The 17605-nt window shown below is 41.0% G+C and overlaps 2 protein-coding genes across 2 annotated transcripts in view; one reads left to right on the forward strand and one right to left on the reverse strand.

Moving 5' to 3' along the window:
- The first annotated feature begins 2 nt into the window (after positions 1–2).
- kiaa1143 (KIAA1143 ortholog) lies at positions 3–2868 on the forward strand. Its single transcript, XM_069655491.1, has 3 exons — positions 3–193; positions 914–1058; positions 1145–2868. Exons 1-3 carry the CDS (start codon positions 80–82, stop codon positions 1372–1374), a joined length of 489 nt encoding a protein of 162 aa, XP_069511592.1. The 5' UTR covers positions 3–79; the 3' UTR covers positions 1375–2868.
- Positions 2869–5883: 3015 nt separating this feature from the next.
- Positions 5884–17605, reverse strand: part of LOC138583792 (dolichyl-diphosphooligosaccharide--protein glycosyltransferase subunit STT3B-like) — a 69785-nt gene continuing 58063 nt past the window's right edge. The window contains exons 10-16 of the mRNA XM_069655788.1: positions 16163–16374; positions 14098–14285; positions 12975–13146; positions 11287–11460; positions 10884–10997; positions 10506–10715; positions 5884–9331 (exon numbers count right to left, since the gene is read on the reverse strand). Of these exons, the coding sequence (XP_069511889.1) occupies positions 9251–9331; positions 10506–10715; positions 10884–10997; positions 11287–11460; positions 12975–13146; positions 14098–14285; positions 16163–16374 (1151 nt within the window). The 3' untranslated portion in view covers positions 5884–9250. The remainder of the gene's footprint in view (positions 9332–10505; positions 10716–10883; positions 10998–11286; positions 11461–12974; positions 13147–14097; positions 14286–16162; positions 16375–17605) is intronic.

The following is a 17605-nucleotide window of genomic DNA, read 5'->3' on the forward strand; positions in this document are numbered from 1 at the left end:
TGTTTTGGTGTGCTTGGTGCTTATCGTAACGTCTGTATAGGCCTATAATTCATTTGTTCATTCTGTATACTCTTTTGCGATGAATAAAAACAAGGCAAGTGGCGTGTCATGGGTGAAACCAGCGGAACCGTCTTTTCTAAAGAAGTTTAAAAATGATGTCGGTTACAAAGAAGGACCGACTGTTGACACTAAGGTTTGTATTATAAATTTGCTAGTTCGGCTATTGTGTTAGCTTGCAGCCCAGACCCGAGTAACGTTAGCTCATTTTTGGGTATGAAATCTTGATGCTACCTATCCATTGGCCAGGTTTATGATGCTTTAAATAGTGTTTAATTGACTGTGAGTTTATTTATGCATTATTAGTCGTTGAAACTAGATATAACCTCCGTGTTGGACCCCGATCCGTCCATTCAGACCACACAACACTGCATTCCCCTAACTACTTCTCCGACTGATGGTCACCCAGCGGACTGAGTACAACCGGTTTAGACGGAGTTATTTCTATCCGAGGCTATGGTCTGAAAAAGTCATACAGGAATTTTGTTTCCCGTAAAATTATTTCTTATAAATTTCTAAAAATGATAAAGGAATTCAGTTAGAAAGGGCTTGTTGTTCTTGAAGCCTCATTATCACAGTCCTGTTAGAAATCAGCTGTTTTCCTATATTGGATTCAATGATATATATTTATACAATGTGTGAACGTCATATCAGAATTTTATTATTTTTTACAAGAACAAACCAAGAAGACTCATTACATTTTTACTCGGCTATGATGGGTTTTTCTGAAGTGCTATGTTTAAAATATTGACAGGTTTATATGACAGATTTGGTGAAATGATTATTAAAATGTACTGTTTACAATAAGTAGGTAAATGTACTCAAAAACCAACTCTGTCTTTGTTTCGCACGTCAGCGCCAGGAGATGCCAACACTGGATGATGACAGTGGGAGTGATCGAGAGGATGAATTACCTCAAGTCGTGGTCCTAAAAGGTGGAGACCTGACAGCAGATGAAGTGAAGAAGATCAAGGGTGAAATGCGCGGAGGAGCAGATAAAGGTAAGAATTGGTTGAATTTTGCTGTCACATACACTTTACACTTTAAGACGTGTTTTTTAATGATCAACACATATATTTGTCCACAGACGACGAACCGCCTCCTGATGGTAAAATTCTGTTCAAGAAACCAGCAAAGCGCTCCTCCTCAGACAAATTCCAGGGCATCACTGCCAGCTCCAGCAAAAAGAAGAAGAGTGATGGAGGGGAGAAAGAGGAGGAGGATGAGGAGAAGAAGAAAGAGGTGAAGTCTGGAAAGAAAGTAAAAAATAACAGCCTTCTGTCATTCGGAGGAGATGAGGAGGACGAGGAGGATTAAATGTTACTGGTGAAATGTAAGACTCATTAACCTCTGACAGAGAGGAATCCAAGTGACATCTGAACATTCATGGTATCAAGTTAATTATATTGATAAATAGGAACAGACGGCCTAACAGAATACTGTCTGGAGTTCATCACAGTGTAAAGCCCATCCATCCTGTAATTAATTTCAAAGGACAGTGCCAGTATTTCTGCACGTCTTAGCCCACTCACTACAGAAAGTCTGTACTTATTTTACTGATGACTGTTTGATTAATTTTATTTCACTGTAAAAATCAACCTGCACAGATTCAAGTTGGTTAAATAAGAAATCCATCACAATAAACTTTTATGTCTAAGTTCCCTTTTGTTTGTAAAGCAGTAGAGTTCACTTTGATCGATGACCTACCTCAAATTAACTTTAAGTATCTGCAAATAGGGAGCTTGTAAAGAGACATATTTTAAAATATTGAAACATCCATAAGAAAATATGTTAGTTCACTTGGATTTAATTTATACCTGGAATGAAGAACTTTTGTGACCATGTGTAAATGGTGTCAGTAATGTGAAATGTAGACAACTTTGAGTGAATGGGCTAAAAACTGGGAAATCACGTGTGATTTTATGTCCTTTTTCATAATTCAGCAGTTTTAAGTGAGACAGAGTTAAGAAGTCATTGTGCTGCTCACTGAAGTGAGGCTCAAGCTGAACTTCTCAAGGTGCTCCTCAAAACATTTGCTTGGTGTTCAGTTCCAAGCAAACTATGCAACTTAATCTGATAAATGTAAATCAGGCAATGCCAGGTACAAAAACAATTGATCGATTATTGATACTGAAATCATTGGTCATAGACTGACCAGTGAAAACTTTCATCTTGGTGATTAAAATTAAATCGGCTATCTTTTTATAATAAGAAAATAATTTACACTTTTTTCCTTTTTAAGTTTGTGATAATTACAAAATCTCTTCTGGTGAAATCCAAACAGTGACAAACTTTTTATGACTGGTCTTCCTATGTTCTTGGTGCCTTCCAGTTACGGAAACAATAAAGCAATCTTTTCCATCAAAAAAAATAAACAGTTGTAGATCATCGAACCCCTAGTCCATGTAGGCGTCTTGATATTGCTAAAGACTCTCCAACTCCTTCATAGATGAACACATTTTAAGAAGCTTGTCATTAGCCTCTCATACATATTGAGATGCTTTAGTTTGAATCATTTACTCCTGTTCTTGTGTATTTCTCCATGATGTCATCAGATCTGTAAGTGTGTTTGCAAGTTATGTGGAAGTGCTTATTATAGAATTTTAATACATTCAATGGTGTATTGGATGTATGAATATATTCTAGCTTCGGAAAAGGAGCTGTATGTTTATGTAGAAACAATGCATTCTTGTCAATGCAGTTGTATGATTTTTAAAATGTGAAATTGTTTTTATTGTGTGTATTTTTAGAGAACGTTTGTGGCTGTAACATTTGAAATATAAAACATTAAATCAACTGTCCAACATCCTGCATCATAAGATCTATTGTTTCTCTGTGTGTGTGTCTCTGCTGTACTGCACACTGGTTAGTTCTAAATACCCGGTGTTGGCATGCTTACACGCTGTCAGTCAGCCTCAGAGAACTAGTGGTGAAGGTAATTTTATTTTTCTTCACGCAGAAGGAGATTAAGTATTTCCTCTTCACATTTTGCTTAACAGTTGAGGTTCAACATTTTGGGAAATTAAGCTATAATAACAAGGTGGAAAATGTTAATCTGTGAGGTTTACAGGTTCTTATAGGCTGATTCTTGTAAAAATCCCTTTATGCTCATGAGTCTTCTTTAAATTGAGTTAGTGTAATTGAACACAATCCTTAACTGCACGTCTATAAGTCCTTCCATCAGTCCATTTTCTTCTGCTTATCTGGGGCTGGGTAATGATGGCAGCAGGCTAAGCAAGCCAACCCAGTCGTCCTTCTCCCCAGCAACATTTTCTAGCTCCTTCTGGGGGATCCTAAGGCGTTCCCAGGCTAGATGGGATATGTAATCCCTCCAGCGAGCTCTGGGTTTGCCCCGGGGTCTCCTCACAGTTGGAAGACCCACATCAACTGGCTCCTTTCAATGCAAATGAGTAGTGGCTCTACTCAGAGCCTTTCCCCGATGTCTGGTCTCCTTACCCTATCTCTACGGCTGAGCCCAGACACCCTGCGGTGTCATTCTTTGTGTCACTACCCAAAGCTCATGACCATAAGGGTTGAAATGTAGATCGACTGATAAATCAAAAGCTTTGCATCACGGCTCCGCTCCCTCTTCACCATGACAGACTAGAGCAACACCTGCATTAATGTTGCACTAAACCTCTCTGTCAGTCTCACGAGCCATTCTACCCTCACTCGTGAACAAGACTCCCAGATACCTGGAGGGAGCAATCCACTGCTTTCAGGCAGAGTATCATTGCCTCAGACTCGACTGCAAACCGCCCCAGTTCTTGCGGGTGGTGACAGCTTAAAAAAGCCAAAACAACCACATCATCTACAAAAAGCAGAGATGCAATTCTAAGGTCCCCAAACCGGACACTGTCCCCCCTCCGGCTGCAGCTTGAGATCCTGTCCATGAAAATCACAAACAGGGTTGGTGACAAGGGACAGCCCTGGCTGAGGGCAACAGCCACTGGAAACGTGTTCGACTTTGTGCCGAGTATACGGACACAGCTGTCACTAAGGTCATACTGAGACCTCATGGCTCATAGCAATGGCCCAGCACCCCATATTTCCACAGTACCCCCCACATGGGGGGCATGATTGTAGGCCTTCTCCAAGTCAATAAACCACATGTGGACTGGATGAGCAAACTTACATGACCCTCTTTTCAAAAATAGGAACCACCACCCCCGTCTGTCACTGCATTCACATCAGGACATGTTGGTTGGGTTCAGGAGTTCCTTCAACGTGTTCCTTCCACCACTTAACAATATCCATATTTCAGGTCAGCAGTTCTCCACCCTTTTTGTTAACAGCCTGAGCCATGGCCTGCTTTTCCCTCCTGAGTCGTCCCACGCTTTGCCAAAACTTCATTCAGGCCAACCAAAAGTCCTTCTCCATAGCCTCCCCAAACTCTTCCAACATCCGGGTTTTTGCTTCAGCAACCATCGAAGCCACAGCCCTCCTAGCCACCCGGTACCTGTCTGCCGCTTCTGGAGACCCCTGGGCTAACAAAGCACAAAAGGCCTCCTCCAGTACAACATCATGAATTCTCTAATTATCCTGTACACACAGAACAACAACAATTAACCATATATTTCTAATGATCATCAAAAAATCTATTAAAAACTATTAAAAAGGCTAACAGGGATGAAAACAATAACAGGGTTAAATAGACTGAATTAGAACTATGTAATGGGCATTTTCGTCTTTGAAATGCATTATAAATGATTCACTGAACATTTCTGGTGTCTTGTTTTGCATTCCTCCAAATCAAACAGGTTTGAAGTTTTAGGTTAATAGCAGTTAGAACTAATATTAGCTGAGGTTATAGCACCACATAGCAGTTGGACATAAAACTGTTATATTTTGCAACACTGTTTAATTTTTACTGAACTGTTGTTTACTATCACTTATTCATATAACAGGGCGGAAAGGTCGAGTCTGACAATATCAGTCTGATAATAAAGAAAATTAAATGTATGTGAGAAAGATTCTGAAACTTTGCTTTTATTCTTGCATGTTTATCATAACATTCTGATGTCACTTCCTCCATGCTGATGTCATACATGTCATACATTTGTATAGGGGGTAAATAGTGCTGTGAGAGGGTTGAAAACAAATGGTTTCAATTTCACTTTTTCATAAATATAAAAATTCATCATTTTTTTCAGAGAAAAATATGCTCAGTTAAAAAGGACAAACGCACTTTTGTTAGCAATAATATTTTGGAATAATTGCAATTTCCATGTGTTTGATATGAAATTAAAATGTTTGTCAGTAAGGACATGGACTCATGTGTGTCTTTAGCTGCTTCATCAATCTATTTTTTATGAAATATTTAAATCATAAATGTTGAACTGTATTATAAAACATCGAGCTCTGTTAAATGGACACTTCAGAATACGTTTTGTGGTTTCTGTCAATTGAAATTGAAATATAGTCTGGGGGACTTATAGGGCATCGAATAAAGAGAATCACCCGGCTGTGTCCATCATCTTTATGCTACGTTGAATAGCAGCTGGCTGTAGCGTCATATTTACCTTACAGATATGAGAGTGGTATCAATCCCCTCATCTAAAAAGAGCATGTCCCAAAAATAATTTCCATACCTTAAATTGAGAAATACCTGCATCTCAGTATCATGACATAAACTAAGTTACACATCAGCTGCACAGGTGAAGCTGCAGACCTTTTGGAAACTTTACATAAAGCTAATTGTTGTTTACGGTGCGTCTGAACTGGCATGGATAACCAACAGTGGGGGAAACATATATTATAAGTATACAGTAAGGAGATGTTATTAGTGACATATACATTGTGCATAAAAAGAATAAAAACACTGAGTGTTATTTCAACACCTCTTTATTCAAAAAGGCATGTTTCATTCTCACACCTGCATCCAGATCAGATCATTACAATTGATGGAAGAAATCTTGACTTAGAAAATCAAAACCAAATAAAATCCTTGCATTTCCTGATAGGATGCATCACAGCCTCCATCGTCCATGTAATAAATACACTCATCGACTCTGTCAAGCTCTGGAAAACCATATTCTTTTTTCTTTTTTTTTTTTTTTTTTTCTCTCGGTTAAGGCCAATGCTACCCTCTCCACCTGGATTTGCTTTAGTTTGTGTTCTAATAAAACGTCACAACAGAATCAAAGCTGGCTCACACAGGACATGTTTCTTTGAATCTCTTCAGGAAACAAGAATAAAGCAAATTCAATCATGGAACAAAGGTTTGGTTCACAGAGGGAGCAAATTAAACTCTTAAATCACATTGTTGTAAGAAGTAGCCACTTCTATGCCACTGGTTGCTTAACACAAATGTAAAGGTAGTTTCAGCCAATTAGAAGGACGCACTACAGTTTAATGTTTGAACCCTGTGAAAGTCCCTTTCCCATGTGTGGAAACACAAAGCCTCCTCCTGGTGACAGCTCAGAGGACTTCAGAACATTGTCTCTGAATCCACGAGGGAGTGAATGTTGGACGCAGAGAGTTTGATGTGGTTATTGTACCTGTGCAGGAGGAAGCAATCTCTTATCTACACAGTGCAGTGGAACATTTGACGGCAGATCAAAGGGAACCAGGTGGACACAGCAAGGACTGACTGAAGGTTGTGTGGATGAACTCAACACATACTGCCTCTCTTGATGCTTTGAATTCACATTGTTTTCTACTGTGTTTTAAAGAATCAAGCTCAAAGGGTTTCAAATTTGACCAAATTAATGCTTCACTTCAAACGGCTTTTTAATAATCACACTGGAAGACATCCTGTGTTAGCATGAGCAATTAGCAACAAAAAGCAACTACAGGGGCCTTTTTACGTAAGTGGTAGTGAATCCCAAATGGTTTGCATTTCTACTCACATCCAGCGGCCACAGTCTTACCCAGGATCAGTAATGCTGCAGCCAGGTGATCATTAAATGCTGCTTCCTGTCTCAACATTAAGTTTCTTAACCTGAAGCTCAGATATTCACATGGATGTGCTCAGGTGGGAACACGCCTGTATTCTACAGTGTCACTGATGTGTATTTAATGCTGCTTTAAGACTGAGATGGACAGTGTGAGCAAAACATTCATACTTCTGTAATCGTTGGAGACCTGGGTTCATGGCCTGGCTTCCCTGAAGCATCTTAAAACAAAGATATGTTAATAAGTGACAGCCACTGCGCTGCAACAGATCCCTCACAGGTCTGCTCTATTCTGAGTTCAGTGCGGTTCAATAATGTTTGAATAATACAGATAAGAATAACACACACAGCTTAAAGGATAATTCTGTTTGGTAAAACTTGGGTCTTATTTTCGTTGTTTAAAGTAGCACTCCTGAAGATCTGTATTATTCTCTTTGGTGACACTTCTGTCAATAACTGGTGATTACAGTGTTTTTCTAATCTGAGCAGGTCTTATTTCTTTTTCACTGGCTTTGCACTCGTGAGGAAACAGTTACTATGGCAGAACAAACCATAAAATATTGATGGCTTTTCCTAAACCAAGTAACACAGTCGTTTTTTATACCGTAACCTAAACAAACCGGGAATGCTTCATAAAGTTAACCAAACATTGGTGAGGTTTATGCACCACATGTTCTTGGATAATTTTAGGAAGCAGTCATGGTTTGGGGTAAAATATGAAGTCTATGACACAGAACACGTACAGTGGTCTCCCTGAAAGTCCTGTCTTTGTCTTATTGATGTTGCCAGTCACAAAACGTACTTCATTAGGGGGAAAAAAACAACCATGTGTGCCATAGACTGTATAAAAAGATGGACAATATCACAGCTCCCTAAAAGTTTAATTCGTTATTTGATGCTGTAAAAAGAGGGTGTGACCTCATGATTGACAGCTCTCTTGTCAAATGGGGCTTCTGCAGCGTTCTGTTCCCGAGTAGCAGAGTAGAGGAGGAACGGTGAGAGGAGACGTAACTAACACTAACACAACAATCATTGAACTTTCCATAACCGCTTCAGGCCAACACAAGAAGCCGTTAAATACGCCGACGTGCCAGATCTTTGCTGTTTTTTCAGTAAGTTAAATGCGATTTGGTTAGCGGAAGGAGAGGGACATCGTTACCGCAGCTCCTCCCGCTGATCTCTGCTCTACTGCACAGTCTCTGGCTCCAAATAACGCCGTCAACGCAAGATGGCAGCGCACACCTGGAGGGGTACTTTGGCTTCAAATAAGTACAATGAGAAGTGGTGGAGACGCGTCGTCCATCTTTTTATACAGTGTATGGTGTGTGTTATGTGTCTAATGTCTAATTTGGAGGTTTGTTAAAAGCCAGACTTCCTCTGAATTGGCTGTTCGGAGTTCTTTTTAGGGACGTTGCTCAGTTTTTAAGGTTTCAGTACAAGAATTATCCTTTAAGTAGCGTGCGCAGTTTGGTTCTTAATGAATTGTCCTGTCAGCCAACAGGTTGAGGCTGTATGTAGAGTGATGGCTTCTCCATGTTGGTACATACAGCATGTGTACTTGCGCACTACTGTAATGAGTCGGATCTAAGGAGGGAGTCAATGAAGTATGTTACAACAACCAAACTTTCCAAAACATCTGAGCAAAGAGCATCAAAGACTAAAGAAGCAGGGTGATGGGCAGGTACATTTTCTGTGTCTCTGCTTTTTCCATTACATTTAATATTATGAAGTGAATAAACTCCAACAAAGGGAAAACACCATCACAGTCATCCTGACATCGCTCTTTATTTCAATCTGAGTAGGTTTAGGGTTTCAGCGCTGCATTGGGGACATGGTAGGACAGTGGTCTAGTTTTTTAGGGCCCCCAAACGGTGTCATTTTCTATCTGAATGATGCAATGCATAGAGCAGTCCCAAACTGAGCCCCTGGATCAAGCACAGCTAATCTCTCTTGCTCTCCCCGTCTCTCATCACATTCAAGTACAAAAAGAAAAGCGGGTCAAAGGTCACAGTTCCTCAGGTTGAGACCAGTGTGAGAGGATCTCAGAATAACCAACATCTCCTGCTCACTGTCTCTTTGACTCGCTTATCAGGTCAAAGGTCAGCAGAGGTTCTCCTGGTTGATGATAACACTTCCAGCCAGGACCTCCAGGTGAGGTTGGCAGGATGACAGGGGACCTGCGGTGTTCCTTTCTCGTCTTGATTGGTGGATTTACTGTTGCTGCTTGTTTTTCTTGAAAGTTTTGTGTTTTTTTCCCCCCTCGCGTCCACAATGTGCCTCTGTTGGTGCCGGACTCTCTATAAAGATTTCTTGGTCAGTTTCTTGCCCTTTTTTAGGGAAAGCTTGTTCTTGATGTATCCACGCTTCCTCTTTGCTGTCTGCAGACGGAGAAAGGACAAAAACACATTTGAGTTCAAATCAAGCCTAGTTTTATCAAGATTACTAGATCCATCTTTTTCAATTACATCTTTAGTTATACAACAAGACAGTGACTGTATGTGATGGACACTGAACATTATGTGAGTGAGAAAACCAATCTGTTGATCCGTTTCTAAGTCAGATCTAAATTGTTTTCTCTCTAGCGTTTAAGACTTAAGAATATGCTGGAAAACTGGAAAAGTTTTGCTTTTTGAAAAAGGATTTACTCAAGCACAGCCACAAGAGGCTGAAGTGCACCACTCCTATGCTGTATAAGCAGTGATGTGTCCTTCCCAGTAAGTATTCATTTATCCATGCACTTTAGACACCAAGTAACTATATACTGTGTATTATGTGTTACCAAGTTATCTAACAGCACCATAGACACCAATTTATATTCTGAACTTTCTATTGATAAAATATTTAAACCATGTACCTCCCTCTGTCAAGTACCGTAAAATGGCGTATAAGACGCACATTTTTTTTTCATCTAAAAAGGGGCCTGCGTCCTATATACCAGTGCAACCAGTATAACAGTATAAAGTGCAGAGAGAGGTATTTTATTGTGTTACAGTATTTTACCCAGTCCGTTCCCCTCTGGCATGCCCCCCAAAACAGACTGCGTCTTATGTTCCGGTGCGATTTCCGGATTTTATGGTAATGCAGAATGATTTATATTTAAAACTCCTTCAAATAAAGAAAAAGTAAATCTGAACTGGCTTTGCAGATGTCAGCGGATATTAATGGGAATGAAAGTAAGTAAGTAAGTTTTATCAGTTGGGAAGTCAAAATTGCATCAGATGATTGCAATTAATCTGATAAATCTGAAAAGCTCTCTTGGCCATTTTGCACTATTCAGAGGTCCCTAACTTTAGCTTGTATGACGCCAGGATTTGAAGTCTGGTCTTGAAGGAAAAATACCACGAACCCCAGAGCTGGCTTTGCAGATGTCAGCTTGCTGGTCATAGGATGAGTTTTAGGCTTTTCACTTTACTGACCTAATAAGCCCCTTTGATCTGGTTGGATGCATTAGAAAGTTTCTGTGACTTTAAAGTTTTAAACGACTTAGCTTTGGAGTTTACAGCCAGTGTTCGACCAGCTACAGTCACTGGGCTGCAGAGGATCCCAGCTTACCTTTTTGGACGTGTACTTCTGCTTAGTGGTGTCGGTGCTTCGCATCTTGTGCTCTACACGGTCCCTGTTCTCCAGCTTTTTGACCTTATAAATCCTGACCAGCCAGTGCTCGGAAGTGAAGGCCTCCTCCAGGTGCTTCAGCTTTATGTCCTTGTTACCAATCTCAGCGTTGCGTGTTCGGTCAAAGCCTGGTGGCGTCCTGAAGTCCAACTTCACAGAAATGAAAAAGGGTGAAGGTATATTAGCTTTAAACTAGTTTGTCAACCTCATTGTAACAAAAAGTGGTCATTGAAATCAATTATTTTTTCACTTAGCTTAGTATACAGTGCAATACTGTTAACTCATTACACTGTTAACTCATTCCAAATGATGACCTACCTGCATTTCTCCAAAGCGGTAGTAAGACATTTTGTACATAAGGCAGTTGAGGAGGGTGGGGGAGCCAGCTTTGTCCACCCTGAACTCTCCCTGCGGGGTGAAGTAGTCACTCTCCTGGGAGGACAGGTGAGATATGGAGACAGATGGAGGGAGAAATATGTGAATTTGCAAACACTGTGATCTAGGGTTTAGTTTATTTTGCAGGGAACAACCTAAAGCACACATAGTAACTGATTGCTGATTCCACTCAGAGAGCACATCAAACATTCATGTAAATTCCACTTTACAGACATCCGCCATCTCTGCAGTAAAATATTTAAAAACAGCTCATGCTGTGTGTTTCTGCTGAGAAAAGTGACCCACTAAAGTAACCAAAATACAGTTCGTGTGACGTCTCTCTCACCCTGATGTCCCTGGGGTGCTCCCCCTCTGCAATGCGCACCATCCACAGGAACTTGTTGATGTCATCGCCTGAGTAGCCAATCACCCCTCCAAAGATGATCAGGACGTAGTCTACATCCAGTGACCTCATGATTTCATAGGCTGCAGTCTCATTGGATGACATGGCTTTGCCCACCTGCACAAACACGAAGACAAACATGGCAGTTTTACAATTTATTTCCATTCAGTGGCATTTGTGTATCAAACTACAAGCACATTAAAAAAGGGACAGGTTGTTGCTGCTCAGCCTGTGAAAACAGCTGAGCAGTGGACAGGAAAAGGTCTCACAAATAGAAGTTAGTGTGTTGTTTTAGTGTTTTTGGTGTTAGCGGCTAAAAGTGAGGAAATCTCTGTATTTGCTGCTGCTTTTGTAATATGTCTAATAAGAGTCTTGAACTAATAAACATGTGGAACAAAATCACCCCTGAAACACATACAGTGTAAGGCACACAGAGTGTTCACTGCCAGGAATTTGAGAACTCACTTATATTCATGTGAAGTGTATTGTAGTGACACAATATGTCCACTCAGAGGTGCTATACATCAAGGCAGCTGTTAAAACGATGTAACCATGGAGAATGAGGGCAAAGACAAGTTAATATAAAGTTACAGTCACTGATCTTCATGTGGATATTTTAATTAATTTTTATATTCTATTGCTTGCATTTTCAAAATAACTACCAAATGTCAGTGTGAAAACAAAGTGACGTGATGTTTAAAGGAGTGATGAACCTACAGAGCACCGGCACTTCCCCTCTGCTGTATGGAGCTTTATTGTTTCAGCTCATTTTTGCTTCACGGGACACAACCATGAAGCTGTGTTCAGCCAAAAACCTACAAAAATCCAAATCAGCTCAGCATTAAACAACAGGGCTGACACAATCAGCTGGTAAACATAAAGGGGAGTTCAGCTGTTGAAGAGCCAGATACTTCCCTTTGCAGTTGGCAGACATCAAAAACAGAGGGAAAGGAAAGTGAATATGAAGCTGTGTTGAAGCAAAAAGCAAAAAGCAAGGGAAGTTTGACCCTGAGATTTTTTGTTTATGCTTGTTCATGCTATGTTTATGCTATATTTTCATCCTTCCAGAAACGTCGAAAGGCAATGGTGTCTTGGTTCATAACATCCCCAGGAGGCACACCAACCAGTTAATTTCTTGTATTTTTCCGGGAAATGTGTCTGGATGAACTTTACTGCCACTTCCAGCTACTTGCTGCTGACCTGCTCCAAAATCTATATCCTGTTAGTTAGGTCAAGTTGGGCCTGGTTTGGTACTAGGAGTGCTCGGAGGAAAACCAACCATCAGCTGTGAAGCACCTGTCCGTATGCCTCAGGTCAGTGGTGCCACCCAAATAAAATATTCTAAAACAGGTTCACTGCATCAAGTTAAAAGGTGCTATGTCAATGTCTTATTCACAACTTTTATTTCTCACCCAAAATTGGCCAAAAAAATGTTAGATTGTTTTTGTTGTTGTTTTTTATTAAAAAACTAAGCTAGATTTTCTACCCAATCAAAAAATCCACCTTAAATTAGTTTTTCAAACATGACACTCATCGAGTCGTGTAGGTTACCTGTTCCTGATATGAAAAATGGGAGTGTCCCTTTATTTAAATGTTGGTTTTAACAGTGTAACAGGTACAGCAGCTCTCACCAGTGCTATGTGACTGTTGTTCCACGTGTTGTTGTCGACCAGCGTGGTTCTGTTTGCCATGCCAGCTATCTGGTAGCCATAGTCCCACCATGACATCACTCTGGCATGCTCGTCCGTGTTCTGCCTCAGCCAATAGTAGGCCTCCCTGAAGTCATCGAGGATGTTACGGGAGCTGGTGTAGAAAGATGGAGATGGGTGGGGTTATGACACAGCGGTAAACGGAGAGTCACAAGTATGAGACTTGGCTCCATGATTTTACTAACTTGAGAGAGTGGTTGAGAAAGTGCAGGCTGAGTTTGGACCTTCTATTCAGAACTAAGTTGAATGAATGAAAGCTTGAAAATGGTTGATTTTCTCACTGTGTTATATTAATATAGAAATCAACTTGATTTCCACAAACTCAATCTCGGATCCCATCAGCTATAGCCTGATGACAATGTATCCTCTGGGGACAACAGTGAACATGCCGGGCGTGTAGCCAGCAGTTAGAGATAAACGACTTCCAGTCAAGGATTTTTTTTTCTGCGTGCGGCATTGTTTACAGAAAAAGAAACCGTTTTTCTTGGGATTGACTTTAATTACCAGGTCTTACCTTTGCCGAAATTTCAACATCATGATGCAGATTAGTAAAAATATCAAAATGAAACTTTGTCAGGTCTGGCCTCAAGAGGAGAAGAAAACTACTTTTAAAATGCTCGTTTGTTGAACGGAGGTCAGATCGATCATTTCTGATGCATTCAAGGAAGTCAGGAAATCTGAATGCTGAACAGTTTTCGTGACAGCGTCAAGGGAATTTATCTTAAGTTGAATTTTAGATCGAGAAAAGATTGTTAGCTGTTAGCATGCAGATGTCTTTTTATAGAGATTAACAAGAAGCTAAATCATCGTCAGATGATGCTGATGGGAGCCGGGATGTCATTACGGCGCTTTACGTTCTGCCTGCTTTTTCCTGCATACGCCGCAGCCTGCTGATACGGGATTTTATTATTTTATTATTTGGACTACAAGCGTAGTACTTAAACGTCTTAATTTTCTTTCAATCGATTAATCCTTGCAGCTCTAGTATTGTCAAATCAGCACACTGGTAAAGGGAAAAAAGCGCATGGTTTTGTGCTGTTCTTACCCGTCATGGTTGTACGATGCCAGTACTACACTGGGGCTGGAGTAGGCGTTGCTGGTGACCCAGGTGCAGTGAACAGCAAACATCATGAGCAGCATCAACATAAGCATGGTGACTATGGACTTGATGTTTGGGCCCAGGCCCTCCTCGGCCTTCTCCTGTTCGGACACGTGTTTCCGCACCTTACCAGCCTGCAGGGGACAAAACACACAGCCACAGGACACCGTTTGTAAAGGTTACTGAAACTCTAACAAGACAAGAGCGCTGTAAAAATGAGCTGATAACAAACCAGAAGACTGTTAATTGCCCCCGCTGAGAGAAGTCTCAGACAGACAATTAACTGTTGTAGCAGTTTTATGGTGGCCTTTAAGGGGGCCTGTGATGGGTTTGTAATGCATTAGTCCCGCTGTATCGATTAGGAAGAAGAGCAACAAAGGGATGAAAAAACATTGGACATCAGGGCTATTTTGGTTCCCTGAGGAAGGAGGAAGAAGCAAGTAATGAGGATACAGCTTTTCTTTCTTTTATCACAGATACCAAAACACATTTACAGTGCATTTTTTTACCATAAGATCCATCAAGTGCTTCACAGATGGGTCTAGACAAAGCAAAATGTTTGTGTACTGGTGATGTTGGGGAGTGATTGTCCTCAAGTTTTGTCTTTTTTCTAGATATGATGAGATGGCTAGCTTTGTGTTAGATTTAAGTGACCATGTATCCACAAACAACAGCAAGGCCCTTTAACGCTTAATATTTCCTAACCAGAACTGTTCAGCCATAACATTATGACCACCTGCCTAATATTGTGTAAGACCCCCTTCTGCTGCCAAAGCAGCCTTGAAGGGTCAAGGCGTGGACTAGACTAGACCTCTGGAGGTGTGCTGAGGTATCTGGCATCAAGACGCTAGCAGCAGATCCTTTAAGTCCTGCAAGTTGTGAGGTGGGGCCTCCATGGATCAGACCTGTTTGTCCAGTACACAGATGCTCCATTGGATTGAGATCTGGGGAATTTGGAGGCCAAGTCAACTTCTCGTTCCTCAAACCATTCCTGAACCATGTTTGCTGTGTGGCAGGGCGCATTATCCTGCTGAGAGAGGCCACTGCCATTAGGGGATACAGTTTCCATGAAGGGGTGTACTTGGTCTGCAACAATGTTTAGGTAGATTGCACGTATCAAAGTAACGCCACATGAATGGCAGGACCCAAGGTTTCCCAGCATAGTGCACCTGGTGCCATGTCTTCCCCAGGTAAGCTACGTGCACACACACTCGACCATCCACATGATGTAAGAGAAGACATGATTCATCAGACCGGACCCATTTTAGGCGCTTTCAGTGGTGGGGGGCATCCTGACCACTCTGCAGCTATGCAGCCCCATTCGCAACAAACTGTGATGCACTGTGGTTTCTGACACCTTTCTATCAGAACCAGCATTAACTTTTTTCAGCAGTTTGAGCTACAGTAGCTCTTCTGTTGGAACAGATCACACGGGCCAGCCTTCGCTCACCACGCGCATGACCCTGTCGCTGGTTCACAGGTTTTCCTTCCTTGGACCTCTTTTGGTAGATACTGACCACTACAGACCGGGAACAACACAAGAGCTGCAGTTTTGGAGATGCTCTGACCCAGTGGTCTAGCCATCACTATTAGGCTCTTGTCAAAGTCATATAAATCCTTTTGTTTCCAACACATGAACTACTGCCTAACATATCCCACCCATTGACAGGGGCCATTGTTTTAAGATAATTAATGTTCTTCACTTTACCTGTAAGTGGGCGTAATGTTATGGCTGATCGGCGTATCAGTCGGTGTAGAAAAGAGTGTCAAACACGAGTGACTTAAGACATAAAACTGTAAGCAGACCCAGTAGCTTTATATTGAAAGCAGTTGTGGCTAATTTGCTAACAAATAATTTTTTGTTTTTTTTGCATCCAGCAGACATCAATGTCATTCCAAGTTTGGGACAGTACTTATATTTTTCAACAGACGATCCTGTTCAGGGACGAGGAAAGAGGGCGAGACAGATGTGACCCATGAGGAACAACACACTGACATTCTTACTGCTGACCTTGTCATAGAGGTTTCCGGCGTTCTTCCTGTCGTCCTCGTCGCTGCTGTCCTCTGCAGGGGGGCTCTGCCTCTTCATGTCGTCGCCCAGGTAGTGTTCAAAGACGCTGGAGAAGGCCACCGCCGACAGCATGCACACCACTGGGGTTAAAGTCAGCATCAAACGAACCATTACGCCAGCAAAATACACAGCGCTGATGGCATACAAGGCCACTGGGGAGAGAAAGCAGGGAGAGAGAGAGAGAGGGGGAGAGAGAGAGAGAGAGAGAGAAGGTTACAGGTGACCAGGATGTTATCACAGCTTGATGAGACTGACTTCATTATATATAAGAAAGTAATTGAATTTATTCAAATGACTTTAATGCTGTCGATTCTTATTAAAGAAGCGCTGCTTCTCTTCTCTGTGTTTCATGCATTTCTTTCCCTCACACTGCTTGGAGTAGAAACAGACAATGTAGCAGCAGAGGGAACGGCACACCACACAAACCTAAAGATTTTCTCTGCATGTGTGGCTGCATTAATGGAGCATTTTCAGCTGAACAGAGATCAAAGAGTCTTGGTGAAGTAAGGAGGAGGCAACAGGTAAGAGATTAACAAAAAACTGACAGAGATAAAGTGGAGCAGAATAAGCGAGTAAACAAGAAATCATTGAGGCAAAAGAGGAGGGAGACAGGGAGAAGGTGCATTCAGGTGGTAGAAGTACACACATTCCCCACTCAAGTAGAAGTACAGATATTGGAGTAAAAGAAGAAGAACTGACTCAACTTCTTTGCTGAAGTGAAAGTGAAAAAGGCTCTGAAATCACAGTATGATTTCTACCAGCTGTTTCTGTGCAAAGCTAACTGACCCTCACAACATATTTAGGAAACTATTTAAAATCTTTCTTACTTCAAATTACATAAAAGAATAAAATTGAAACAGAAAATAAAGAACATTAACTTTGATTAAATAGCAAATGTGAGCAATGTTTAGCGGCTGTGAATCTGCTCCTCAGTCAGCAATGTTGGCATCCATTAGACGCCAATTCACCAACACCTGTCTCTGGTCTGTTTTGTCCTTATACGTCTGTTATGTCATTTTCATCATGATCCATCTTTCTGTGATATGCAATGTCATTTCTATGTGTTATTTTACCATTCATTTAGGTTGAAATCATTCTCAATGTTGGGAATGTGGCCAACAATAATTCCCCCTCAAATGTATGATTGCTAATGTAACCAGTTGGTTTTGAAAATGTAAGGAGTAAAAAGTACAGATATTTGTATTAAAATGTAGGAAGTAAAAGTACAGATACTTGAAAACTCAAAAGTACAGAAATTAACAATTTGTACTTAGTTCTTTCCCACATCTTGCCAAGAAAGGGCAGCAGAAGGCTGCACTTTATGTTGGCAATTAAAGCCATCCCTGATATTATTAAACAATTTAGTTGGCTCATTAGTTGTGG

The sequence above is a fragment of the Semicossyphus pulcher genome, unplaced genomic scaffold, assembly GCF_022749685.1.
Source record: "Semicossyphus pulcher isolate SPU_LCO1_2020_fin unplaced genomic scaffold, fSemPul1.0.p SCAF_9, whole genome shotgun sequence".
In the NCBI taxonomy this organism is placed as follows: domain Eukaryota; kingdom Metazoa; phylum Chordata; class Actinopteri; order Labriformes; family Labridae; genus Semicossyphus; species Semicossyphus pulcher.

What these genes read in the sequence shown, in the direction of transcription:
- kiaa1143 (XM_069655491.1), top strand. Translation starts at nt 80, where the DNA reads ATGAATAAAAACAAGGCAAGTGGCGTGTCATGGGTGAAACCAGCGGAA. An exon ending in GACCGACTGTTGACACTAAG is followed by an intron (nt 194 to 913) that starts GTTTGTATTATA and finishes TTCGCACGTCAG; the next exon opens with CGCCAGGAGATGCCAACACT. An exon ending in GCGCGGAGGAGCAGATAAAG is followed by an intron (nt 1,059 to 1,144) that starts GTAAGAATTGGT and finishes ATTTGTCCACAG; the next exon opens with ACGACGAACCGCCTCCTGAT.